A 27,493-nucleotide genomic window follows, 5' to 3' on the forward strand; every position below is an offset into this window, starting at 1 on the left:
TAAAATGATTTTTCCTGATGTTCCTTAGTGCATCCAGTGATCTCTGTAGTGCCTTGCTGTGCTTTTCCCATCCTTAGTGGTGGCAGTGTCAGCAGGGCTCTGTCCAAGCAGCACAGGGTCTGCTGAGGGGGGTGTGCAGCCCTCTCTTGCCATTCCCATTTGCTTGTAGTGCCTTGGTATAAGAGGTTTAAAGTGAGGCATTTCCTATGGTCTTCAAACCATGATTTTAAGCTTTTTTATTCACTGTTATTAAATCCATTGCTTTGGTGTGCTCAAGAATGCATAGAAAAGAGAATTACCTTCTTTTGTGGCTTCATTTCTACTCTGACCACCTTTTCTCATTCTTTTACAGCTTCTTAATTAATTTAGAATAATTTTATTATCCCACACATATTTCTGAGTAACAGTGATTGTAAAAAAGAACAATATTTTGAGACAAAACTATAGGGTCTAAAATTAAAGAGACAGCCCAAAACTAATAGATAAAACCTTATATGTTAATTTTCTGGTGTATGTGGCAGCTCAAGGTTGTGTTGGAATATGAGAAGAATCTTAAAGAAGTGGGATTGATGTGAAAAGAAGTAATGAACCTTCCTTTATATATATATTTTTTTTTTCTATGCTGACAAACTCAGGTGTTATTCCAAAAGCCTTGTGTGGATAATAGTGCTACTCTGGAAATGAAAGAAACTGTTCACACATACAAACTGTAGTTTTAAAAATGCTATTTTAAGGATTATAGTAGTTAGCAGCATTAATATATTTATATTTTTATATGTATATATTTTTATTATATCTTTATATTTTTATATGCAAATAGACACATTTTCCTCCTCACTAGAGCAATTTCTAAAATATTTTGTTGTTCCTTCTCCAATCTAGAAGGATGAGAAAGTGTCTGCTGTGGTTAGTGATCTCAGCATTACAATGGACTCCAGAGAAGATTCAAATGTGAGCAAGTTTGTGTCACGGTAAGATGGAATTTTTTGCTCAGGGCAAGTTATTGTGTGGGATATGGGATACTAAATGCAGCACTGAGTTCTCATGTGAATTGCTGGCAGCCAGTGTCTTTATGTGATGTGTCCTTAGCCCAACCTAAACACTTCCATCCCTTTCTGTATCCTGGAGAGAAGATGAGAGGCATGTGATTTTTGAGATCTGGAAGGACCTTTACAAACTCATGTTATATAATTGCTCCTCAGCCGTCTGTGTCAGCTGCACTGGGGGTAATGCCTAAAATGCACACAGAAGCCCTGTCCAGTATTTGCCTCTTTCTGATTCTCAGCTTTCAATTCCTTTTCTCTTATTGGCAACAGGATTTATTTCACTGCTATCTTCAAAAAAATGTAATTTAAAAGCATGGACTAGTGTATTTGTGCAATAGCTTAAGAAAATTAACATACTAAAACTTAAATGTATGAATGAATGCTGTTTCTTATTATTTTCTGGACTATGCCAACTTCTTGTGGTAACATGATGAGTAAATGATCAAATTATTTGCTGCAGTGTTCCACTCAATTGTGTTAGCAAGCTGTTCTGAGAACAAATCCGTTATCATCGATTTACTTCTTTTTTTTAAGGTGTTTCTTTTGTTTTCTGTTATTTTTGGTCTTGGGGAAGGAGAAGAAGGGCCAACAGATGGATGAAGAGAGAGGTCTATTGAGTTACCTCAGGCTTCAGTAGTCTCTACTGAAAACTATTGTACTTAAAGGCTTTGAGATTTCCATATAAATCTACTAAAGCTGTGGTGGAACTGGGAAGAGCAGTTGACTGCTCTCAAGAAGTGGGATTTAGAAGAGGAAATTGCCCTGTTTTATTCATGACTATTTTATGACAGCAGGAGTGTATTGGAACTTAATAGTCACACTGGAAAGGAATGTGTTGAAGTAGTGGCAGACTTTATTTCATCCTGGCTGAAGCACTGCTCTCTTGTCCCTGTCTCTTCTCCTTTTTCACCTTGTGCCAGTACTCAGAAATAAGCACAAGTTTTCATGAATGATGGAGATGCCAACAAAGCAGGCAGTGCCTTCTCCTGAGGCTCCCTTTGCACGTGGCCTTGTGCCTGTGGGTACCCTTGCAGCCAATAGGATCAATGGGCTCAGTAGGTTTTTGGGGGGCAGGGAACAACCCAAACTTGCTCCCCCATAACACCTTCAGATTTCACTTTTCCTGTGTGCCCTGTCCAGGCCACAGTGAGTGCTGGCAGTGTGAGGCAGTGAGTCCCTGGCTGATGCTGGCAGGGCCTGTTTGAGAGCACCCCCTGTTCCCCTGGGTCTGTGATCTCCCTTCAGGGCCTGTTTTCTCCATCCCCTTGCTGGGCTACTCCTCATTTCTTTTTCCAAGTTGTAGTCCCCTCATGTCCAGTTTCAGACTTTTCCCAAGTAGCCCTTTGTTTTTTAGTCTGCTCCTGAAATTCCTCCCTCTTCCCTTCTTTTCCCTCCATTCCTGACCAGCTGAATCTGGTCCTCTGCAGTTTTGTTCATTTTCAGCCTCCCTACCAGTTTGTTTTCTTCTCTTGCTTCCTTGGCCCAGTCTTGCCAAATCCATTGTCTAGTTCTGTTCTGTTTTGTCTCCTGGCTGGGATTTTTTTCCTCCCCAGTTTTCTAATTTTTTTTTGGCTATGTTTTTCTTCAAAATACGTGTCAGAAATTGGTCTTTAAGAACAGCAGAGTTAAAAATCTGGCACTCAGTTCCTGCTTTGGAAGAAAATAGGGGAATGCTAGAGCACTTGAACAATATCTTTTTAAATGAAGCAAAATTCAGCAGTCTGCAGGTACTGCTCTAATGTATAAATGGTACATCTCTATGTAAGAATTGTACATTTTTTAAAACTGGGTATATTTTTATATAATTTCTTAATTATTTTGTGACAATAACAGATGTATGCAAATGAAATCACAATATTTAGTTGTCTTTTTTTGGATTTCACATGTGTCCCCTTTGGACCACTTATTACTTATGTTATACTTTATTAGTGTTGAGAACCACAACACCTAAAGAAACTCTTGTCAGTCCTTTTTCCTTTTTTAGACTTGACACCCCTTTAATTGTTGGGGAAGTTCACCTTTGCATGGGTTACTTAGGCAAATAGGGGTTTTAAGCAGTATGAAAATTGCTCTTACTTTTTATTAACTAGTTAGAATCTGTAAGTCAGAGTGCAGGATTTAGAAAATGTGCTTTATATTAAATGCTGCATGGGCAAAGTCCCTTGCAAATGAAGAGAAGCAGGAATTCTCCCCCCAGCTTTGAGTCATGCTTTGGTTTTCTGTGCTAATGTAGGAAGTCTTGCATTCTGCAGTGAGTTAAAATCGATTTTCTCCCTTAAAATACACAAAGGAACAGATTCAAGGAGGGTTAGATACTCTTACAACAGGTAAATTTCCTATATACTTCTGTGTTTTGTTGATATTTTGTGAAAGTGTGTTTGGATGAAGAGCCCATGATTTTAAGCTGACAGAGTTACTCTCTGCCTGAATATCCTTTTCAGTGGTTTTGGATGACTTCTCTGTAACATGGATGTTGGCATTGCACACAAGTGTTTTCTGCTCATAGTGGATTGTTGTAATGCTAAATTCTTTCAAAATAAAACAAGACTTGAATTTTACCATCCACTCTCTTACTACCTTGTTATTTTATACCACGTTTCCTTGGTATTTAAACATTTGGTGTAGTTGACTTTCAGCAGGAGGAATTGGGCTAATTAGGAATTAGTGTTTATGGGCAGATTGGATGCTCTGAGAGTTCACTGAACTGGTGCTCTTATGATGTCTCTTACTCCTTTCCAATATGGATTTACATACAGCTGTTCTTGCCAACAGATTCCCCCTTTCTAAACACTGACTTTAGCTTTCTATCTTGAATTTAACCAGTGCTATGTGAGAAAAGGACCTCCTCAGGTATATTGGTTGACTAACTTCTACATTGGAACCTGGTTCTTTGAACTTCTACCCAAAGCTTTTTCTTTCTGTTGATGTTCCACCCTTAAAAATTATCTGCTGCATCACCTAAAAACTGGTTTGAGGCAAAAAGACAATAAACTAATAGCCATGCTAAACCAAGGTCACAGTGTTTGTGATAGTATTTTAAATAGCCTGAAGGTGGATTTTATAAACACTGCCAAGTTCTTCAAAAAGAATTTCAAGTGTGTCATTTGGTAACAAAGCTTTGTGTTCCCTTTTCTGAGTGGAGATGAAAAAAGCCCAGAGCAGTTTGTGTGCAATCTGTTCTCCAGGCATGCATGTGAGCAGTTGTTACCAGGCTCCTCAGTTCCTATAGAATGAGCAGACTTGGACATGTACAATTCAGAGTTGTGGTTAAAACCAGCTCCCAGACCAGGGCTGAAGAGCTATTGTAAATCAGTGTCTGTGTCCTTCCAGGGACTCACTTTTCCCAACTGCTGCCAGCAATTTTTTCATCTTGGCCTGATTTTGTTGGCAGCTGTGACTACTGTGGTAACTTCCTTTAATGATGCTGTTCTTTCCAGGCTGGGATAAAACTTGTTGGCTTTTATTTCACATTTTCAATATCTGAATGACCTTAATGTATTTTTCCCAGTTGCTTTGTGTAACTGGTTAAGGTTTGCTGTTCCTGTATATTAACTAGAGCAGGATTGAAAGCACAGTTCTCCCTGGGAAGGCTGAACTGCCTTGGAAATCCACTGTTGCAGCCATTCTGTGAGTGCCTCAGGTCTCTGCTCTCAGCTGTTCTGAAAATCCAAAAACAATAGCTAATCTCAGAGCAGATGTCAGAGTTCAAATTTACATTAGAATTTAAATACTCTAACTTCCTGAAATATTCTCAAACATCAGGCAGGTATCTCCCTCAAGTCAGGTTTTATAAACTTGTAAAATCCAATATTAGTAACCAAAAGAAATATTTGTATTTCCAAAACAGTGCTTGCCAGGTGTGTTTTGATGATGGCTAATAGTCTGTGGCTCATAACAACAATGACCTGAAGCCTTTCACCCTTATGTTTAAATAATCATGTTACTTCAGCTATCCTGACATGTGGTTTTTGTGGAGTTCTGCACCCTTTGCATTCTGGCTGCATTTTTTTAATAAAAACTGCACACCCTTTATGAGCTTTTTTTCCTCTTTTCCCCAACAACCCTGCATGTGTGGTTTGCTGCCTGACAGTTTGTCACCTTCTATTGTCTCTTTTCCTTTCTCCGTCGTGATTCATACTAGAAATTTGAGAAATAAACATTTATATCTATCTTTCCCTCTCACTCCACCCCTCCCCAGCATAAGAAGGAACATGGACCTGTTAGAGCAGATCCAGAGGAGAGTGAGGAAGGTGTTCAGAGGGCTGGAGTCCCTCTGCTCTAGAGACAAGATCACATCAAGCTTTAAGTGTCTGACCAAAGTTTTGGTTTAGATGCCCTGTGTCACCAGGCCTCCCATCCTGGTGAAGCTGCAAGGGTAATCTTGGAAAGCTGAATTCATCTTGGTTAATCTTGAAAAGCAGAGGCAGGTAACATGTCATGTAGAGTTAGTTGGCTAGGACAAAGATTTTTGGGAATATTTGAAGGTTAGTGATGCAATTTGGCACATCTTACCATTTTGCAGGTTTGGGTTTTACTATGCAGCATCTTAGAATTTATTTAGAAAACTAGTTGAACAAGAATAAAATCAAACTAAGATATTGCAGGTGACTACTTTGTTCCCACATTTTACATGTAAGACAAACACCAGAAACATTGGTTTAGGAATGTGTTCTTCCACCTCTTTTTCAATCATTACAGCTTTTTTTCAGCTTTGTGGTTCTTATTTTGGATGATTTCTACTTCGTATTCAAACAATACTAATGAATTTTTTTAAGTGTGAATTTTACACTGATATGATAATCTGATTATCATATCAGTGTAAAATGATACAATAATCAGATTATCACATACATCTGATTATGAGTGGGTTAACCAATATATTTTTGTTTTGTAGCACTGAAGAATGTGGAGATATTATAACATTTTTCAGGAGCCTTTCAACCTATGCTGAGTGGCATGAGCATCGTAGACACACCTTCCTGCATTTCAAGGTAGTGTCTATCAAACCTTTATTTATTAGTACAATATTTATTGTTTTAAGAAGTTTGGTAAGACAGAGCACTGGAAGTGAAACTGGCTGTCTTTAGCAGAATGTAGGTATAGTAGAGGAAATGTATTGGAATATCTGTATAGAGGCTTTGCCCCAGAGGTCCCGGTTGCCCTTGATGGGCTGCAGCTGCCATGTCCTTAATTGGGCTGCAGCTGTAACCAATGAACATGACTGGGATAAAAGGGGGTGGGTCAGCCAGTCAGGGAGAGCTTTGGAGGAGCCCTGAGCTAAGAGAGAACAGTGTGCAGAAGAAGGAGTCAGTGAAGATCTGCAGCCATGAGAATACACCAAAGAGGTATGGACTTTAGAAGTCTGATAACAACAACAATATGGGACTCTAGTTAATAGAACAACAACAATTGGTTACCCCGATGTGATAGTTAACAGGAGATAAGACAGCCGAGAGCTGTGGCGGCCAAGAGCTGCGACAGAACATAGCCTTTGGGTCAGGGAGCTGTGAAAGAGTATGGCCTTTGAGCAAGGAGCTATGTGGGTTGTGCATGGCCTGTGAGTCATGGAGAAATGTATGTATTGTATTTGAACATCTGTACAACTGTTAACTCATGTAAAAGAAAAGGGGGAAATATAGTAGAGGAAATGTATTGGAATATCTGTATAGAGGCTTTGCCCCAGAGGTCCCGGTTGCCCTTGATGGGCTGCAGCTGCCATGTCCTTAATTGGGCTGCAGCTGTAACCAATGAACATGACTGGGATAAAAGGGGGTGGGTTGGCCAGTCAGGGAGAGCCTTGGAGGAGCCCTGACCTGAGAGAGAACAAGATGCAGAAGAAGGAGTCAGTGAAGATCTGCAGCCATGAGAATACACCAAAGAGGTATGGACTTCTGAAATCTGATAACAACAATATAAGACTCTAGAGAAATAATAGAAGAACAACATGTAGGATCTTAATTTTGTATGTGGTGGTGAAGAGAATATGAGCTAAAAATCTGTGCTGTGTTCAAGGGGCAATTGCTGTGTTCCTCATGGGTGGAGGAAAATAAGACTCTGCCTTTCTGAGAAGGAGTAAGACAGTTTGCTTTGGTATTATATTTTATTTTGATTAAAAAAAAAGAAGAAATTAAAAGAAAATAACACTTGTAGTCTTTGGCATCTAAATGTTGGTTTTGAAGGATTAGATCTGTTTCTCTTGAAGATGTGTCAGCATGTGTTTGGATGACAGCACTTTCAGTTCTGGAGTGTTTTACTTGTGTGGGAAATAAACTGTTCCTCCCTCCTAACTGGAACATAGTATTTCAGCTTAGTTTTAAATTACCGGTATTTGGCTTGTTTGTTTTGGCTTTGTGCTGGTTTTAAGATAAACAACTAATCCTTGGAGTAAAAATACTACAGTCTTACAGACACAAAGCATCTTACATGATGCTTTATGTTAGGGAAGGATGTTTAGCTGCTTAATTGTTTGTGGTTTCTTGGCTGAGTTTTAGAGACCTCAAGAATTTACTGTCATTAAACTTGACACCATCTTTACTTTTCAGCTGTAGTATCAAGTGGAAACTTGCACTTTTTCCTATTTTTTCAGTCTTTTAGGCCTTTGAGTTCTGTACCAAATTAATCAATTTCTATTATCCAATCAACCAGAATAGAAAAAAAGAGTTCTATTTTCTGACAGCACTAAAAAAAAGGAATCCAGTCCTCAGCTGAGCAATGAACTGGCATTGCCTAACCCTGCTGGCTTTTGTCTAAGGGCTTTTCTCTAAACCCTCCATAGCAAAGGTAGAGCACCAAGAGCTTTAGGGCTCTGCAATTGTTTTTTCCAGCTTCCCTTGATGCTTTCTGATCCTTAGATCAGCAGTCACTGTGGTTTCTGGGACAGTGAACTGTTGTAAATATTTCTCATTTTAAAATATAATAAAAAGGAAAGAGATAGGAAAGAGTTTTGGAGACAATTTTAAAATTGTTGTTATATAAGCAGTTTTTAAAAGTGTTTGTTCAGATGTTGAATATAAACAATGAAATAATCTACTAATTGCTAGAAGATATGTGAAGATAATTCATTGAAGACATTACAAGTTTGTCAGTATTACAGATGTTCTTTCTAAAGGTAGTTTTATTTCCATGGGCAAAGACAAAGGTAAAGTTGAAAGACAAACCAATTTGGGAGAGTTACCAAATATGCCTGACTGTGTGCTTATGAAGAATATTTTAGACCTCCTTATTTTTGTTAGCATTGCTAATAATTTAATTTTGAAACAGAAGACTTTCTCAGGTAAGAGAATTAATACAAGGTTCAAATGTGACCATTCAAAAAATTAGATTGCCAAGGAGAATGTATATTTGTAGTTTAATGTTTTAGTAATTTGTGGGAAAGCAATTAGACATATATTGTTAATATATGCATAAAACCAACTCAAGAGTCTATCCTGTTAATATTCACACTTACACAAAATTAAAAATGAGTCTGTAATCTTTGTATTTATTTTTCCCCCTACCTGCTCTCCAGACTCTCCTGTTTTGGAGAGAAAACTGTTGGAGGGGAGTCTTGGGTTTTTAGCTTTTCTGTTAACATGGAGTTTTTTAAAAAGAAAATTGCCAAGGCTTCAAAGTAGGAATAAAATAGTTTCTGATACTTTCCTCAGAGTGTAGTGTGAAAACACCAAAGGTAGTTGATTTTTTCTTTCCTGTTTTGGTACCTGAGAAGAAAGGGGTAATGTAGAAGTGGATGAGTACTTCAAGTAATATTGGATGTTTTGAGATTCATGGCAATTCAAGGTCAATTCAAACTAGGTTTTGAAGGAGCAAGTGGAGTGTTCACCACATATTCTGTATGGCAGGTCTTGCTATTGTCACAAGAAATATGTCTGTAAAATGGATTTACATCTGCAAATAACCGTCTAACCTTAGTCTGCTGTGAGGCTGAACAACTGAGACGTGTTGGCAAGGCTAGAAGAGCAGGTTGTGGAAGCTGATACTGATAAGCAAGAACAAAAATTCAAGTTTTATTGGAAATTCAGAACAGAAATGAGTGATAGGAAAAAAATGAAATGGTTTACATTCAGCTTGATATTAGTACTGGTCACAGAAATAGGAGGTGGAAATCCTCCCTACTGAAGCCTTTCCTACTTCATGTTTTGATTAACTTGCTGTGAATGAGGAAAATAAAGTAAAACACATCAGAGAACTTGGTGCCTGCATGAGAAATTCAGAAGGTACCACTTGTCTACTTTGGTTTGCTCACAAAGTGTTAAGAGCATGAATTAGTGTTACTGATGATAATTAGTACATTTCAAAAATATATACAACATTTTAATGTAAAATTAATTGTGTGGTGGTAGGTCTTAGAATGTTTACATGTGTGTATATATTACAAAATTATGCATTTATTTGTGTATACACTTTTTTGGTGATATTTACTGGTATTTATTTATTTATTTTGGTGACTTACTGAAAAGAGCTTTAGTAGCAATGATTTGTGATGAGAATAAGATCAGAGGCTGCTGCTTATGTAACATTATTACGCTTCCAGCTGTGTTTTTTCCATCTTAGGCATTTATCACAAGAGATGGGAGAGAATTGATGGGTTTAATTTTTTCCAAATAGAAATTTGGCTTGACATTGGAATGTATTTTTACATGCTTTGAAGTTGTTTTTTATGTTTTGATAAAGACCTGGGAACATCAAAGTTTTATGATTTATGTGGAAAAATGAAAACCAAGCATTGCTGCCGGACTTGGTTTTGTTCTCAATTAAGACAATGGAATTTCCTTCTTGTTACACTAAATAACTTAAAATGGAAAATACTGGGGATTGCTGTTTTTCTTGGGTAATGGGTTCAGGGCAAAAATATGTGTTCAGAATTAAGTGCCATCAATTCTCCATAGCACAAGCACTAACAAATCAAGGCTTAGCTAAATAAGATAAATAAAACTAATACAAAATATTTTGTAAAATCAATATTTTAGATGTGGTGATACATCATCATGCATTTGATGCTTAACTATTTCTACTAATTAGGAATCTATACTAGTTTCAAAATTAGTACAAAGTGGATGTGGTAATAATTACTAGCACACCTTTGGCATTCATTTGTCTGGAGGCTTTACACCTGTGGTAGGTATTGGAAGGGAGAAACTGGATGTCAGAAATGTACAGTTCTGGAATTAAAAACATTGTGCCCTTTATCAGTGATGGCCAGTCTTAGATGAGTGTCAAGGCCTGCACCTGTCAATTTGTGGTTTTAATAAACTGCATAGGTTCAAGTCATTGAGTGAAATGGTTGAAGTTACCTCTGACTTCAGATTAATGATGGAATTAACTTTTCTTTGTAACTTCCAAGTCTGATTTGATTTTTCCCTAATGATCAGAAGTATTGTTGCAGAAGGGTAATTCTCTTTCTTTGCTCAGACATCTAGATGAAATCATACTTATTTACAGGTAAACACATGAATTCAGCTTTGCTGTTAACTATATTGTCACATTTCCAGTCAGGAGAAGCTGTGGAACCAAGTTTGGTCTACATCATTAGTTAATAACAAAGGTATTTGAGTCTGTTATGCTGTCTGTAGACTGTCCTTTTAAAATAGGAAGCTGGTGTTGCAAAAACAGCTCTTGTGAGAACAGCTCAGCAAAACATCTATATTTCACTTAAAAAGACATTGTGTAAAAATAAAACACATGTTATTTTCAAAGCAGAATACTAGAAGGAAATCTAAAACATCTTTGCAAAGTTCCAGTCGCTATGTTGCTCGGTGTACTAAACCTAAATAGGAGTTATTCTCATTTACCACAAATCAAGTTTTTAAAGAAATGTTAATGAATTTAAGCTTTGAGAAGTTCTGTTTCTAAACATAGCTTTCTCTCATCTGCATCTTCATCCAATACACTTTTGAAGGTCAACTGAAAAGATTTCACTCCAGATTAAAAGAGTGGGATTAGAATTCAGAAGTATTTATCCTCTTTGGTTTGCTCAAAGAAAATCTTGCATTTATCTGAAAGTAAAGTGTGGTGGTTGTTCTGAGTGCTCATTCTGGTAAAGAATGAGAATAAGCAGTTTTGTGTGATTTTATCTAAAGAGTATGTGGTGAAATAAAAGTTGAGATAATGTGTGTGCATGTACATATATTTTTACACTTTCATTAACAGAAAAGATTCTGAAAGCATGAGGGGACACCATAAGGACTAAAGTAACTGGTTTGAAATGGTTATTTCAGAGGAGAATGGGGCAACATAGCAGAAGGCCCTGGGTGAGCAGGGAAAAGAGCATTAGTAAGGGAGAGGATATGAGCTTGTAAACAGAGGAAGAAGTGATCCTTGTTGGATGCCTGGCTGTGGCCCGTGGCTGGCACGAGCAGGGTTAGTAGTAGGTGCCCACGGGCAGCATCCTGAGGCAGGAGAAGGCGTTGACGTGCTTGGCCAGCACGATGGGGTTGCCCTCCATCCTGATCTCGTCCATGCGCGTGCGGATGTAGCGCGTGTTGTTGGACTTGCAGAACGTGTCGTCCGTGATGCTGGTGATGTTGTTGTACTGCAAACCAAAACGTTTTCATAAATAAATGCATACAGGCAGTGTTGATAAAAGATTAGAGCTTTTGCCATTTCCTAGCCCTGATGTACAGAAACCAATAATAAATCCTGGCATGGGAATTGGCAGCTTCTGAGTTTCTGGATGATTGTGGCCACACACATTGGTATGGTAAATTGTTTTATGCAGAGGTGCGGTGGAAAACAGTGGTGGGAATTGTTTTAAAATAGAATAAGTTGGATTGAAGTGTGTGACTCCTGAGGTGTTTGCTAAGAGAATGTTAAGGAAATGCTTTGGGAATACCTGAAGGTGAAGAATGCGCAGACTCTCCGGTAAGTTCAGGGGCACGGATTCCAGTGCGTTGTGTCCTAAGTAGAGGTAGGCCAAATTTGTGAGCTTCTGTTCAACAGAAAGAGAGGTTACTGATGCTGGAACTACCTGAGGTTAAGTTACTCATGCCTGTTACAAGAAACCAGTAATTTTTCTGATCACATAACCTGTGAACTGTTTTGGTGCAACAAAAGCTGTACTTCTGCTGTGGATGTTGAGTCCTATTATATCAAGAAATTCATAAAACAGACCTATGTTTGGGAAATTTCAGTGTCAGCATGTTGGTTATAAAAGTTGAGACCACTATAAAGTACTATTAGTATATCTGTAGTCTTCAGAACTCTAATTGAGCCATCAATTTTTGATTTGATTTTTTTTTTATTTTTAACATGTTAGAGAGAAAGCAAGCAGGTGAGATATTTAATAGAAAATTCTTTTCTACATGGAGGACATGAGAGAGTAAGTGCACAGATGACTGATATTCCAGGGTGCCTTAAAAGCAAAGCAAAAACTGGAAAGCTGCTTCATTGTAGTTTGTTTCTTAGGTTACAAAAAATACAGAAAAATAATTTGGTGGCAGACTGAATAGTCTGCTTACTAATTTTGGTTACTTTGATTACCTGGAGTTTTTCCTTACCTTGAAAGCATTTGCTTTGATTCCTCTGCTCTTGATTCTGTTTTGGTTTGCATTAAATGATGTTAGTTTGGGAGGTAGAACAGGAAGTTTTACAAGTCGATTTTCAGCAAGAGAAAGTTCTTCCAACAGCAGAAGCTTTGAAAAGGCTCCATCTTCTATTTCTTCTATCCTATTTCCACTAAAATCAATTCTTCTCAAGGTAGCTTTACACAAAAGAAATTAAAATCTAAGTATTGACTTTATAATTACATGGCATATGAAATGTGTATGGCTGTATATGCTAAATGTTATACTGTTGGCTGCAGCATCTAAATTGTCATCTACAAATGCAAATACTATTAAAATTGATATCTGGATTTTTTCCTGGTCTTAAATTGAAAAAATTAAAAAGGGAAATACTCTGGGTCCTTCTTTTTGTCTTAGAGATAACATGATTTCAGATATTCATAGAATTTCTCATGCTGTGGAGTGAGATAGCTGGCAGAGCTATCCCTGGAGCATTTGAAGGAAAAATAATGCCTGCTTATTTAAGACTGTCTGGGATGCAGAGCTGAATTTTATTTTTAGCAATCTACTCTTTGCCTGATGTTTGGGAATATTAAGATGTTTACAGGGTCCAAAATGCGTGTCCATTGTGCCTTTCAGCTTTGTATTCTAAAGCAGGGACAGGATTGGGGTGTCACTCACTGATGTCAGCGAAGTCAGAGGCTGCGATCCGTTTGATCTTGTTGAAGCGAGCGTAGAGATAAGCGGTTTCCTTGGGCAGCGGCGGCACGGCCTCGATGTCGATCTCCTCGCAGTACACAGAGCCGCTCAGGCACACGCACAGCAAGCACGTGGGCAGGTCTGCCAGCAAGGCACAGCACACTTACTCACCTCACTTCAGCTTGGTTACTCAAATACAGTATTCTCTAGGCTTTTAACATTTCCTGTTGTTAGGTTTTCAAAAAATTCTATTTGCATCAAGTTCTGAGAAGATTTATGTTCTCAACTGTTTTGGGTTTTTTGTTGTTTTCATTGTGCATGATTTCTCTGTGTATAATCTCCATTCTTACCTGAGCATGTAAAATGCTATTAATCAGCCTGAATTCAATTGACATCTTTAGATGGCTAAGAGTATGGTGAATGTGACAACTGCAAGTTTGTGACCGTGTTAAATATCGCATTTGGAAGCAAATCCACAAGGAGAAACACCTGGCAGCACATGCATTTGTACTCTAAGTGTATTGGAGCATTTCTGGCAGGTCACACAATATCCTGTGTTATTCCTTGCTACTATTCTGTCTAAACTTTTTGATAAAAACTCCAGCAATTATGTTTATATGTCATATATGGTTTAGGTTGGAAGGGACATTAAAGATCATTGCATTCCAACCCCCTGCCACAGTCAGGGACACCTTCCACTAGACCAGGTTGCTCAGAGCCCTGTGCACAATCTATCAGTTTTATACTGAGGTTTTTACTGCTGTTGTTTTAAGTAGAGAGAGAAACTTTTTGTAATGTAGTTTGAGACCTTTGCTACTACTACTCCTCAGGGACACTAGTAAAGTATCAGTAACTTCTGCTTTGCTCTAATCTTTTCTGCCAGCAATATTCAAATACATATAATGAATGTGGCTTTGAATCCTGTTTCATCACCACTGCTGTGTCTTGGGCTGTGTTTTCTATATTTTGAGAGTTTTGGTGGGCTTTCACCCTGGAGTCAATGCAGTGCAGACAGCAGGGTCATTCCATGGGGTAGTTGTCACCACACAGCAAAACAGGACCTTCTGCAAGCAGTGAGCAGTTACAAAAGCAGCAGGTCAATACTGGGAAGCCAGCACATAACAGAAATTCTTTTTTTACAGCAGCACTGCAGCGAACAGAATGAAGATTTTGAGTTTAGCTTTGTGAATATCATCATTTTTAGGCTGCAGAGTTCTGCCTTCTTTGGTGGTTTGGTTTTTTTTTTTATTTAGTGGCTTGTTTTCATGTTTGTGTAGGAACTGGAAAATGTCAAACAACCTTGTCACTGTTGAAAAGGCAATAGTTTTTATGCTTGTCTGTCTAGAAGCTCTGATGTTCTTGGAGACTTGCTCAGCATTTGATGGGGGCTTGCTGACAGGTGCTGTTTGGCAATAATTAATCTTGAATTAGCACTTTGGTAGACATTGACAGTCCACTGGTCTTGCTGAATCATCAGTTATTTTTGGAAGTTTATATCACATACACACAAAATAAGTGTCTCTTTTTCTCACTGCTCTATTTGGCAGAGAAACTTTGTCCTTTTTGTGTGCAGAAAGTTCTGGGGCTTGTTAGGAGAAATCTGGACAGTGTACCCAGAGCCTGTAGGAAGCTTTGGCAAGTGAACAATGTTCCTGATGTATTTCAAACATTGACCTCCCTGATCATCAGATGTAAACTTTGAGAATAGCCAATTGTTCAAATACATCTGTTGAAATAATTTAAGCACATAGTATTTCATCATCACTTGGGTTAAACTGTGGAACTTACTGGGGGATGTATTTTGTTTTTCTTTGTTGTCTTGTCTAACTTATTTAACTTGGGTGCATCTCAATGGCAAATATGACTGGGCAAGTCTGTGGAGATGCTTACAAACTGTGCTTTGTGTATTCAGAATTTATCTGAGGATCCTTTAAATTTTTCAGAAGCTACAAGGTTTTCCACAGGAGATATGAAAGATACTCATAAACAAAAAGATTCATTCTGTAGCCTTTGTTATCCTTTGCACTTTAGATCTGTATGTTAAAATTAACATATTCTTTTGGATATCTTAGGCATCACAATATTCGTATCAGTTAACTTACTTGTGTCCTTTGTTGGTGGGACATCAAGTTGGCTGTCATCACTTTGCAGCATTAGGGAGGTGTCAAGAGAAACATTTGTTGCATCCTTTGTGAGAGAACAATTGATGTTTTAAAACACAAACCACAGACAAAAAGCCACAGAGCATTACAAGGACTTGAAATAACATCTTTTAAAGTGAGCTTCTGCAATATACCTACTTATGGCACTTGCTTTTTAAAATGCTTTTATAGGTTGGATGACTAAGGTGATGTATTGTTACTTTTACACATGAACTACTCACTTTAAAAGGCAAGAAAGGAAGGTGCTGCCAGTGCTCTTTAGAAAACTCAAGTTCATCAGGAAAGGACAGTAGACACAAAATAGAAATAGAAAATATAGTCTGTATGGTGGGAAGGAATATCTAAGTGATGAGTATTTACTAACAGAGTTTTGAAGATCAAGGTTTTGCATATAATGCAAAACTCAATAGGATTCTTGTGAGTATAAGTTGTGGGTTTTTGTTGTTGTTTTACCCAAATAATCTCAGTAAAATGACTGAGATGTCCTTGCATTTAAACTTATTTCAGAATTCCTCCTGGAGATAGTCCATTGCATCTTTTCAATTGCAGAACAAATTAGTTTATAAACACATTCCTTGCAGGTATTGGCTGAAATAATGGAAACAAGTTACTCAATCTGCATGTTAAGTCTGTTTTAAGGTGTGGGCTGCTCACAGAAAGGGCCTTTTCACACGGAATCACTAAGTTGGAAGATTATTTCACCTTCAAGATGGAGTCCAGCCCTAACGCTTCAACTAGACCATGGCACCCAGTGCCACATCCAATCTTTGTTAAACACATCCAGGGATGGTGACTCCACCACATCTCTGGGCAGCCATTCCAGAACTTTATCACCCATTCCATAAAAAACTTTCCTAAAGTCCAACCTGTATTTCCCTTGGTGCAGCTCGAGGCTGTGTGCTCTGGTTGTGTCAGTGCTGCTGGAGACAGAGCCCAGCCCCAGCTGAGCACAGGCACCTTTCAGGGAGCTGTAGAAAGTGATAAGGTCACCTCTGAGTCTCCTTTTCTCCAGGCTGAGCACCCCCAGCTCCCTCAGTGGTCCCTCACAGGGTTTGTGTCCCCAGCCCCTCTCCAGCCTCGTTGTCCCCTCTGGATGTGCTCAGTGTCCCAAAGTCCTTCCCAAGCTGAGGGGCCAGAGCTGGGCACAGCACTCCAGGTGAGGCCTCACCAGTGCCCAGTGCAGGGGCAAAGTGAACTCCCTGCTCCTGCTGGCCACACCATTCCTGAGCCAGGCCAGGAGCCCTTGGCCTTTTTGGCCACCAGGGCACTCTGCTGGCTCATGTCCAGCCTGCTGTCCATCAGTCCCTGCAGGTCCCTTTGTGCCTGGGCCCTGTCCAGCCACTCTGTCCCCAGCCCAGAGCATTGCAGGGGTTATTGTGGTCTGTTGTGATGCAGGGAACAGCAGTCAGGTTTTCACTGGGTACTGGAGCAATTTTAGAGAAATACCTATTATTACTGTATTTACAGTATAGATACAGTGCCTTACACTGTGATTTGCATGCAGTAACGTTAAGGGGATTTTGGTTTGACTGTGGTAGTTGTTTTTGGCTTGCATCATTTATTTGTTGGTTTGGGTTTTTTTAAAGGGGAATATTTGTAGGACAGAACAAACCATTATGTTTTTTGGTGTGCATGGCTATTGGAAACACATGCAGGAAAGAGCATTGTGAGATGTGGAAGATGTTTTGCTTTAAAGATGCTTAAGGATCAGGGCCTGGCAGGAGTGCTCTGTGAAGAGCTGCTTGCACACTGGGAATGTTGACAAATGAACTCCTTTTAGTTTTCTTAATCCCTCCAGTCTCCCCTCCTTCAGGGACACAGGTGGTTCATCTGCAAGCTCAGTGTGCAGGTAAGAGCATTCAAGCTCCTTCTGATACTGTGTTTTATTTGGTATTTAGTTGCTTGTGTGTACTTTACTGTGGGAATTTTTTTATTCTGTAAAACAAACCCCTCAGGCTTGACATAAAGCCTGAGAAACAAATATCTTGGCCAGCCTCTGTCATTTTGACCCCTTTTTAGCCTGTGAATCATCTGTCCCTTGGCTCTTCCCTGCGTCTGCCTCTCCAGGCTCTGGCTCTGGTTTGGGCTAGCTTGATTTGTCCTAGTGAAGTTTTAGGTTCTCAGTAGGATTCTGGCAGCAGTTTGGCCAGAATGCTGGGTGGAGGGAAGCTGGGGGTGTCAGCTTACCAGCTACACTCCAGCAAACAGCAAATCTCCCAGAAGCTTTCTGCAGGAGTTAGCTCACAAAGATAGGTTGATTAGACACATGAAGACGTGGACCTTGAGGTATCTGTGCCAGCAGAGAATTCTGAGTGCATGGACTGCTTATGGAACAAGTGGACTTGTTTGGCTCCTGAGGGACATTTAATAACATTTGCTGGCACAGCTTATCTGTCCCAGGTGAAGATTTCTAGCACAGTCTCCTACTTGAGCCATCAAAGTAGTCTTTGGTGGGACTTCTTAGCATAATGCAATTTATTGCTAATCTCTGCCAGTGGGAAATGTCATTGAAATTAAAACTGGTAATTTGCAGAATACCATTAAATTCCTAAAATTAAAAAGTATTTGCTGATCAGCCATAAAAATTCCTCACTATAGAGAATCAGTGCAGAAGATTGTTTGGATTATAACCACAAGTTCATTACTTGCCTATGTAAGGAATGCACTGAAGGAATATTGGCCTACTCACATACTTAAATTCCACCTGCCTCTTCCACTTTACTGCACAAACACATTAACACTTGACATCTAAATACTCCAACCATCTAAAAATTTCTGCAAAATAATTTATTCATCTTATAACACAAAGATCTGGTAGTTGGTGCTCAATGAAATGAGTCCAGATGTGAGACAGCATCTAATTGAGTGGTTCTGTTCTCTTGTGGAAATTAAGATTTTTTGCTTTAAATTGCTCAAATTTTATTCAAGACTGGTGTGACTGTGGTTTTAAATAATCATACTAATAAATTTCTTGTGATGTTTTTAGTAAAAGTCTTTTTTCTAACAGTGTGTTCAAGCATACAGTAAGGAGTTAAATTTGTATGCAAGACAGATTTCTGACTGGGCATGCTTGAGGAAACATTTGGCATGCATTTCAGTTCCAGTTAACACTTGGAATATTCGGGGAGTAAAATCAGTGCAATAAATGAATAGAAGATCTGTTTGTGCACCCCATGATGTAAACTGGGAACACTGGCACTTGTGTCAATGTAGCTGTTGCACATAAGGAGCTAATTTATTATTTTGCAATGAAAACGTGTCAATAGAGACCTGACCTGATGGAAATAATGACTGACTACATTCCTAGAATTATCCTAAGCAGAACTGTTGGCCTTCAGAAGACGTGCAGCTTATAGCAATGCCAGGAGAACTTTGTTTTGTCTGTGGCACATCTGTTGGCACCATTTCCATGTAGGTATCCTCCTTGTTCCTTTACTGAAGCAGCAGCAATCTGCAAGAAACTTATGGATCAGTGTCATCTGCCTAGCTGGTTCAAGTTAACAGGTTTAGTGGTTTTTAAAGACTTACTTCTGAGTGGGTAGTCACCAATTAGTTAAGAGTCATTTCTATAGTCCCTTTTCCGTGGGTTTATGAAAACATGTTACTTCATCACTGTGGCAGATGTCAGATTTAAAAATACCTTAGACATTTATTTGCCATAAATATGTAGCTGATTGTTTTAATCAACAGTAGAGAGCTGTAATTTAAGTAGATTTGGGAAATATTAAAAAGGTATACAAAAGGGATTTTTCTGTATTTGGACTGCAATTTTTTACTTTTTATCTTTTGCTGTTTTATTTTTCTTGCTTATCAGGCTAAGTTATTGTAACAAGTACAGTTAATGTTAATGAAAACCTCTTTGAGCTTTTCATACTGGGCTGTTACCCCTTGGTTTGGATCTGTGGTATTTTCCTTGGCAGCCACTCTTGGGACAGTTGTTGCTGTTTTTTCTCCCTGGTCAGAGTTGTATCTCCTCTATTGGTGTGTACTGGTTAGGACTGAATGGGGGTGTGACATTTGTAACTGAGATTGTGGCACTTCACTTAATTCTGCCCTGGCTTTGTGTCTTCTGCTGTTGTACAGAAATTCAGAGGCAGCAATGTGGGGCACCCAACAAAAACATTCTGTTGGGAGATGCTGGTGAGTGCCCTGACATGTAGGGGATATTCTCTTTACTAAGACCCTCAAAGTGTTAATATATAAGTGACTCCTCCAGCACTGGACATTCTATAGAATGTTTTGGGGCTGCTGTACTGTTGAGCTGTATAAAACCCAAACCACCCACCCACTGAGGCAAGAAACTTGACAGTTTGGCAGGTCAAAAGAGGAACTGTGGTTTATACTGGCAGATTATGTTCCATAAAAGGGGGGGTCCAATTATTACTTTGGTATTACTTTGGTAGTAAAAAAAAAAATCACCTTCCTTGTTCTTAAGCAATCTCACTGAGTTAATACAACATAGTTGAAACTGTTGAGCTGGTAATTAATGTATCCTGTTCTTGAAACTCTTATGACTGCAGGCACTTAAGAACAGCAGAGTTAAAATGATGCTTTAGCCTTATTTGTGCAAGCCTGCCTTCTGTGGCTTACTCAGACTGTAGCAAGGGTAATTTTTTTTTTTTTTTTTTTTTTTAGTTTGAGTGGCTTTCCCTATGTCTGAACTCATTGTATGTTTCCCTGTTATTTTAGGACTTTTCCATAAAACTCACATGCATGCACATAACACCTTTTTCATATAATGCTTACTTTAGTTAAAAATATTAAAAGGAAAATATAAATAAAATACCTTTCTTATATCCTTGGGTTGCATTTCATAATCTTGTTGGGTCAGGCTTCCCATGGAAACATCTGTATCATACTCATAGAACTGGAGTGATTCTTGCTGTAGAGGTGGTGCTGCATTTACCAAAGGTACAAACACAAATAAAAAAAAAGTAGCCTGCAAAGTCTCCATTCTTGCCCAGAACGATGTATGTGGTTTTCAGTGAGCTGCTGAAGATCTGCTCGTGCCTGGACTCTGGAGAACACTTTCTTTGGGACTGGAAATGAAAATGCAATCCCTCAAAACAATATTTAAAGCCTGGAGTACTTGTTGGCAGTGGTTTCTAACACATAAGGAACATGGAACAACTTTTAACTCTTGGTATCCTTTAATTAAACTCCAACTTTATAAAACCTGGTCTTAACATGAGAAGAAATTGGGAAATAATAAACATTTTATAACAAATAAGGGAAATATTTTCTTAATTGCATTTTTTTATTTCCCGGTTTATTTTTGTTAAAAGCAAGAAGATTTTGTTCATATTAAGTATTTGGCATATATATAAATTAACTTATTAAAGTATGTGAGGTTCAAATGCATTTTTCTTTATTGTCAAAATAAGAGTGTTCAAATCAAAATGCTCTATAACAAAAGCCTCTCATTGTCTTTTACTTTACATGTGAGACTAAACAAGAGAAGATAACTTAATACCCTCAGAATATTATACAGGTTGGGCACTTTGCAGGCAGGAAAGGGGAAGAGGCTGCAAACATGATCTTTGAGACATTACAAATATGCATGCAATATTTTAAAAAATAAATCTTTGCACAGCATTTCTCTCCTCTTTACTGTAGTTTTATTTAAGCTCTAAATTAATCTACTTTTAGGAAAAAAGTCCACCTACCTTTTTAGCAGATTCCAAGCTCTTCACTGAAAAACCAGATATCCTTATCTATAGTTACTCTTTTGTCAGTGTACTTTAGGTTCAAGTTATGCATTACATCCAGATTGTTGAACTGAGTACTCTCTCAAAGTTTGAGTCTGAAAAGTGCTTTCCATGGGGTAAAAACGCTTTGCCAGCATTCTGTCCCAGGGTGAGAGGTAATATCCTGGAGCAGGGGGTTGTACTTTGCATAACATTAGCAAATGCTAAGCCCGTGGAGCTCATCCTACTTTTGGTAATCCTTGTTGAAATGGCAGCTCTCTACTTTGCTCTTTATATGTGCTAAGGCTTTTCCTGTAAATGAAATATTAATTGGGCAAACTGGAGGTCTCTAATAAGGCATGTGTTATCCATTTTGTGAAATGCTTCAGCCTAGAGACAAAGCAGCTGCTTTCTGAGACAGAGGTAGAGCCAAAACACACGTCTGTTGTATTAGTCACATTTTGTGAATAGCAAAATGTTTTATTATAAGTTGTATATGTTTAGAGAAGTTTCATGTATCTCTGAAATGGAAACTTTTCCGTCTCAAGAGTTCTGGAAAAACATTCTTTGGAATTTCTTGTGTTTGTGTTGAGATTTTTAGACAATCGGTGTCTAAATCCGTCATTAATTGACTTATTAGATAGTTCATTGAAAAATGGGTTTCACAAAAAATACTTGCTTTGAATAAAGTTCTGTTTCAGTTTTACAGATAACTCAGTGAACACTGTCCAGGTGTAGAATTTCCATCTGAACTACGAGCAGCAGTTTTCTGGATTTGTAATGCATTTCTTCCTCCCCCATCCTTTTCCTCATGAATTTTTGGCAGTCAGCACAAATGGGAGACAGATGACCAACTTTGAACGTTTATAGAGTAGCTTTCTCAAGTCTTTAAAAAGTATGTAGCAATAAAATCTAGTGGGAATATATCCAAATTTACATTTCTCTTTTATTGTCATACCTTTTTCTTTTTTTTTTCCCTAGTGTAATACTGGTGATAAACTGTGGACCTTTTGGTTAAGTTTTCCTTTAAATGCTGCCTTGTTTAGCAGCCAAATATCTGTAGGAAATCTGCAGAGTGACTGCAGCCAGTTGCTGTCTAAAATCTTTTTGGGTTTACAATACCACCGGTTTCTGAACTCATTTGGATTTTATAAAAATGTCTGTGGCTTAGTTCATATGCAGATTTAACAATGGGATAGTTTGGACTTGAAGCTTGCTCTGGGATAATGCTGTGATGATAAAATGAGATGTGAAGGGAAGAGGCTCAGTAATAATGGAAATTGGGCCCTGAATCCCACTGGATGCTGCTCTGCTGGAACAATGACAGCAGGAGTTTGGAAGTGGTGGAATTGCAGTGTCAGTACCAGCTTAGCATCCCTCCTGCCTGTCTGGGAAATAATGACACAGCTCTGCTGTGTACTCACCCTTTCCTGCTGCCACCCATCTGCCAAACATCCACGTTAGGATTTCCTCTGGCTCTGGGGCATCCAAATGTTTCCAGTGCTTTAATGTAATTAAAGGATAACTATTCTAAGGGAAAAAAACTACTAAGTATTGAAGCTGAAAGCAAAACATAAAATATTAAATATATTTGTCATAGTTTAATGATAATTTATTTTCTAAGTACTGAAATCCTAGATTTCACAGCTACATAGAATGTTTTAGGAATAGCTTTATCTTTTCCTTGCATATGACAACTTGAAAAAATGAGGGAAAACTGCTAGATAAACGTGGCCTTGAAAATGTAGCAAGTCTTCATTCAAGGAAACAAGTTTGTTTTCACCTGCAAGAGGAGAAGAGGCTCTGAATTTTTAGACAACTTCAGGACCAGCTTCTGCACAAAACATGAAAAGTCTGTGTTCATCAAGATCAGAAGATTTCAGGTGTGTGCTTATCACAAAAAGGTTGTCATGTGTGTACTCTGCAATAGAGGCACCTCTCAGAAGCTCATCAATACTTCCTTACAAATACATTCCAAGAGGGAGATGTTAAGTAGTTCATTTGGTGTGATGTCATCAAGGAGTAGCTCACAGTGCCAAATAAAGTTGTAACTTTGTCCCATAGTTTGTCAGCATTGCCATGAAAGAAAATACATCAGCAAATAATGTCAGTTTTTATCTGAACATGTAGCAGATGCTCAGATCAGCACAAGGATGGGGGTGGTATGAGTGACTGCAAACCTTCAACTGCTTTTTTCCTGCTCAGAATGAATAGAAATAACCAAAATATCCAAATCATGTGAGATGAAATATGTGGTTCATATGCACTGGCAGTAGGGGAGCTCACAGGAAACACCCTGGCAAGCAGGGAGTGCTTTCTAGGCACTGTTAGTGCTTGGAAATTGGATGTATAAGTGTCTCTTGCTTGGACTCTGGTTACAAGGATCCATGTACTTGGAAGGAGGTTTTTTTTCTGGAAACCTAAGCCTGCTGTGTTGTTAACTCATTGAGCTCCAGTTTTTGATAAATGTGTCCATGATGTGTTTTTTGATTTCCCTATGATGTCTCATTTGCACTGACTGATTTCCCCACAAAATACTTTCAGCTGTACTGACTGTTAGTAATTTTAAAAGGTTATTTTTCCTAATTTTGTTGACATGGAATCATGATTTAAATTTGAACAGTAGTAATTTCCCTGTCATTTTGTAAGGTTATAAAGCGTAGCTGAAGGTGTAAATGAACCACAAGACTTCTTGTAGTGGATAGAACCCAAGCCAGATTAATGGGATTGCATTCTGGTCTCTGGATTCTGTTGTCAGGAAAACTTAGCTTTAGGTGAAAAGGCTTGCATACAGAATAGGTGTAAAATTTGTTCCCCAAGGTTTTCTTCTGTCATGTTAGACAACAAAGACTAGGAGAAGAAAAAGTGAGAAGCTGGATGGGTGTGGATGGCAGAGGTAGGAAATGCATAGGAGAGCAATACAGAAATGAGGGTAACTATCCAAACTATCCATGTTGCTGACTAAATCTTCAGCATCTGGGAAATAATCTAGTATTTAGTTTATATGTCAGTACAGAGGGGGGTAGACTTTGTGCAAGACAGGTTGGAAATGACTTCTCCAAGGTGTCTGGAGGAATTACACGGGGGCAGGGGCTGGCACTGCCTATGTAAGGATTTGTGGTTGTGCAATAGGAGGCAGAACACTGGAAAAAGAACAATGGGGAGGAAAAACCACAGGGCTTTACCTCTGGGGTGCTGAGGCAGCTCTAGGGAGAGTCCCATGAAGTTCCTATCAAGATATTCCTTATGAAATAAACCAAAGCTGATATTCTTTTTAATAACTTGTGTTTGCTCTATGTTTAGACAGAGGAAGTGCACTTTGCAGCTGCCTAAAGACCTTGGCTTTCATTTTGTGTCACAGTCTCTAAAGGATGATATTGGCAACTTCTGCCATTTCTGAGTTTTACTGTTTATAAGTGTTCTTGAAAAAAAAAGTACTATGGATTATTGCTCAGCTGCCCTGTGCTTGTGTGGGTGCTGGGAATCCTTTGAGAATGCTCAGTGTCTTCTCTTGGCCAGATATCTGTGTAGGACAGAATGAGATGAGGGCAAATTAGGAAAGCTTTTAAAGATTTTTGGGTGTTTATAGACTTGGGCACAAGGCTGGATTTTCTTCTGTGTGTGATATTTCTGCTTCTTGTGGAAGGTAACATGTTGGAGGCTCCTTGGCATAACTTGTGTGGAGTGTGATTTAAACACCTCACAGTGTTGACCAGCTGTTCTGGATTGGAGTAATTATAATAGAAAAGGCAGTTATTGCAGCAGCCTGATAACATGTACATAATCTGCAAACAGTGAGAGATTGGCTGTTAAAAGGGGTAAAAGCATTAAGTGATGTAAGAACTGAACTCAATGCTTCTATTTTTATTTTCTCCTTTTGTAACCTAAATGAAATAACTTTTTAGAATGGTTCTCTACACAGTTTTATTTTCTAAAACACAAGCCTTTTCTTTTGATATTTATGTGGGATTAATTCTAGTTTCTAAAACGACCTTTATCTCTTTGCTGCTGCATAAATGTATGATATGAAACTTCTCAGACTCCTTCATTCCCTTCTGCTTTTTGTTAAGGTCCTGATAGAGAGTGTAAAAATAGTTTTTAAGCTAGTTTAATGCCAGTAATGGTGATGGAGTTGTACTTATTTGGGGAACTAAAAGTATTCCAGAGGGAGGAGGGAGCAATCTCCTGGTTTCTTTGCTGGTTTGAGAACTGAAGGTGGTGCTATAGAAGAGTTGTGTAAAGCAAAGGCAATTCCAACTCAGCACCCTTGAGGGATGGAGGAGGGTTCAGAGGCAGTGTTAAATGTGAAATAAATGTCATCATGTCCTAGACAGAAAACAGAACATTCTTCAAGATTCAGAATCACTAAAGAAGTACCTGAAATGAAATAGTTATGCATAAACACCTCCAGATTTTTATGAAAATTACAACTATTTCCAGTGAATTAAATCAGTTTAGGTCACTGTTAGGGCCACCAGCTGCAAAATGAAGACAGCTGAAAAATGACCTAGTGATTGTATGAACATCCTTGCATATGTTTCTGATTTATAATCAGAATTTTTTAAGGCTGAAGACATTACCTTTATTTCTTGCATTTCTGGAAAAGAAAAAACTTTTATCAGTTACTGTGTTATAAATGAATAAAGCACATTGCAAAAATCATGTATAACATTAAACAGAAATCAAACTGCGGTTAACAAATAGAAATGATAAGCAGAGTAACAGTGCTGTCTATTTACCCAGACCTCTCTGTTGAACACATGTTCTCCTGAGCTTTGCTGTGTGACATCAGTTACATCCTGAAACAAAAGCCAACCTACTGCAATTTATTACAATTTCTTAGAATTCCTTCCAGAATTGGCATTACTTCCTTATGACAATACCATCATTTGTTGAGAGCTGTTACTATGTCCACAGGGACATTTGAGTCAGGGCTCCAAGAATCATTGGCCTTATCCATATTTTCCTTCAGTGTTCCAGGCATCTGTTCCTTGTGTTGTTCATAGCATCTGCTTTACTGTGTTCATGGCTCATCCTCACATTTATCTCTTGTCCTTGTGTTGTACTTGTAGAATATGGGCATTTTTTCCTCTGTAGATGATGAATTAATGCAATTAATTACAAGGTTGTGTTTCTATTTATTTTCCTTTTAAAATAATTAGGTTGTTAGAAATATCAGTTTTGGGCAAAACAGTTAAAACATTTAAAATGTTTGTATTTGTGGAATTCCATAAGTTGCAATAGTGTATACACAAATTGGCTTATAGCTGAATAGTTCATACTTTTGCAGCAGTACTGGAAAATGATAGTGAAATCTCTTCAATGTGAATTTTTTTTTGTTAATTTTCAGGTAGGAAATGCCTATGCTTATAGCTCACAATGATAAGATTGGGCAACAAAGAAGGAAATGGATTTGTATTGTAAAAGTGGAATGTGAATATGTTACACTAAGGCAGAAAATGTGAACTGTAAAACATCTGTTTTCTCTAAAGGAGCTTCTGTCCTCAGCCACATAACTTTTATTACCAGAGTACTGAAGCAAAGTGTAAAAAATATTTATCAGGAAAAAGCAAAATATATTCCCACTTTTTTGGGCTAAAGAAAGGAATATAAATAGTTAGATTAAACTACTTTTATTTCTCTTTCTTGTGATTTTTATAATAACTTGTGGTGGTTGGCACTTTACCTGAATTGTTCATGGCAATGCAGAGTTAAAACTCGGATCAAGCTTTGTTTCTGTATTTTTTGACTGTGCTGTAGACAAACTCATTAAGCTATTTCATTGTTAGGTTTTGCTGTTACTGATGAAATAAATAGCATGTTTAGCTCTTAGTTTATGAACCTATTTCCTGCTTTAAAAACACTGTATAGTTTGTCAGTAAGTACCAGAGCAAACATGAAGCAAGTCTCTTTTACACTGTCTGAAGGCAGTGGTAGTGAGGAGCAGAACCAGCACATTACCATGGTTCAGGGTAGTGACAACACAGAACTGGTGTGGAATTGGTAATAAAGGTTAGTGTACAATATCCTGTGTGCAGCAGTGCCCATGAACAGAGGCTTTGGGAAGAGGAGAATAGAACAATGGTGCATGATCCTTGTCTCTGTCCTGTCTTCAAATGTTCTTTCATTCTCCAGCTATTTCAGCTCAGCACTTTTGTCCCTACTGTGTTTCCTTTAATGGATCTCCTCCAAGGAACCCAATTACTGTCTGTGTCTTTTCTCAACACCATCTCTGAAACTGCTGCACCCACTGTGCCCTCAGGTACATGGGACACGTGAGCTTCATTTGGTGGCTCCTTCCCTTGCACTGGAGCAGATCCCAGGCCCTTGCTGTCAGTCCAACCCATAATTTTGTGGGTATCTTCTGTGCCCCCTCAGCCATCTCTTTGCTGAGCCCTAGT

The 27,493-nt window shown here is 38.4% G+C and overlaps 2 protein-coding genes across 3 annotated transcripts in view; one reads left to right on the top strand and one right to left on the bottom strand.

Annotated features, from left to right (window-relative positions):
- The window catches only part of CENPP (centromere protein P), a 115,971-nt gene that overhangs the window by 4,939 nt on the left and 83,539 nt on the right, over window positions 1–27,493 (top strand). Inside the window, exons 5-6 of the mRNA XM_054640248.2 lie at window positions 883–971; window positions 5,941–6,037. Of these exons, the coding sequence (XP_054496223.2) occupies window positions 883–971; window positions 5,941–6,037 (186 nt within the window). The remainder of the gene's footprint in view (window positions 1–882; window positions 972–5,940; window positions 6,038–27,493) is intronic.
- Window positions 9,020–21,266, bottom strand: OGN (osteoglycin). Of its 2 annotated transcripts, none has more exons than XM_077184270.1 (7): window positions 21,072–21,266; window positions 20,192–20,301; window positions 15,346–15,430; window positions 13,226–13,384; window positions 12,539–12,741; window positions 11,875–11,970; window positions 9,020–11,574 (listed from the first exon to the last, which is right to left on the bottom strand). In XM_077184270.1, the coding sequence occupies exons 2-7, from the start codon at window positions 20,243–20,245 to the stop codon at window positions 11,404–11,406; spliced, it is 768 nt and encodes a 255-aa protein (XP_077040385.1). In that variant the 5' UTR covers window positions 20,246–20,301; window positions 21,072–21,266; the 3' UTR covers window positions 9,020–11,403. The 2 variants fall into 2 exon arrangements, with proteins under 2 accessions (XP_077040385.1, XP_054496222.2); XM_054640247.2 differs by having other exon boundaries at window positions 20,192–20,444; window positions 21,072–21,265.

Source organism: Agelaius phoeniceus, chromosome 11, assembly GCF_051311805.1.
Source record: "Agelaius phoeniceus isolate bAgePho1 chromosome 11, bAgePho1.hap1, whole genome shotgun sequence".
NCBI classification, from domain to species: Eukaryota; Metazoa; Chordata; class Aves; order Passeriformes; family Icteridae; genus Agelaius; species Agelaius phoeniceus.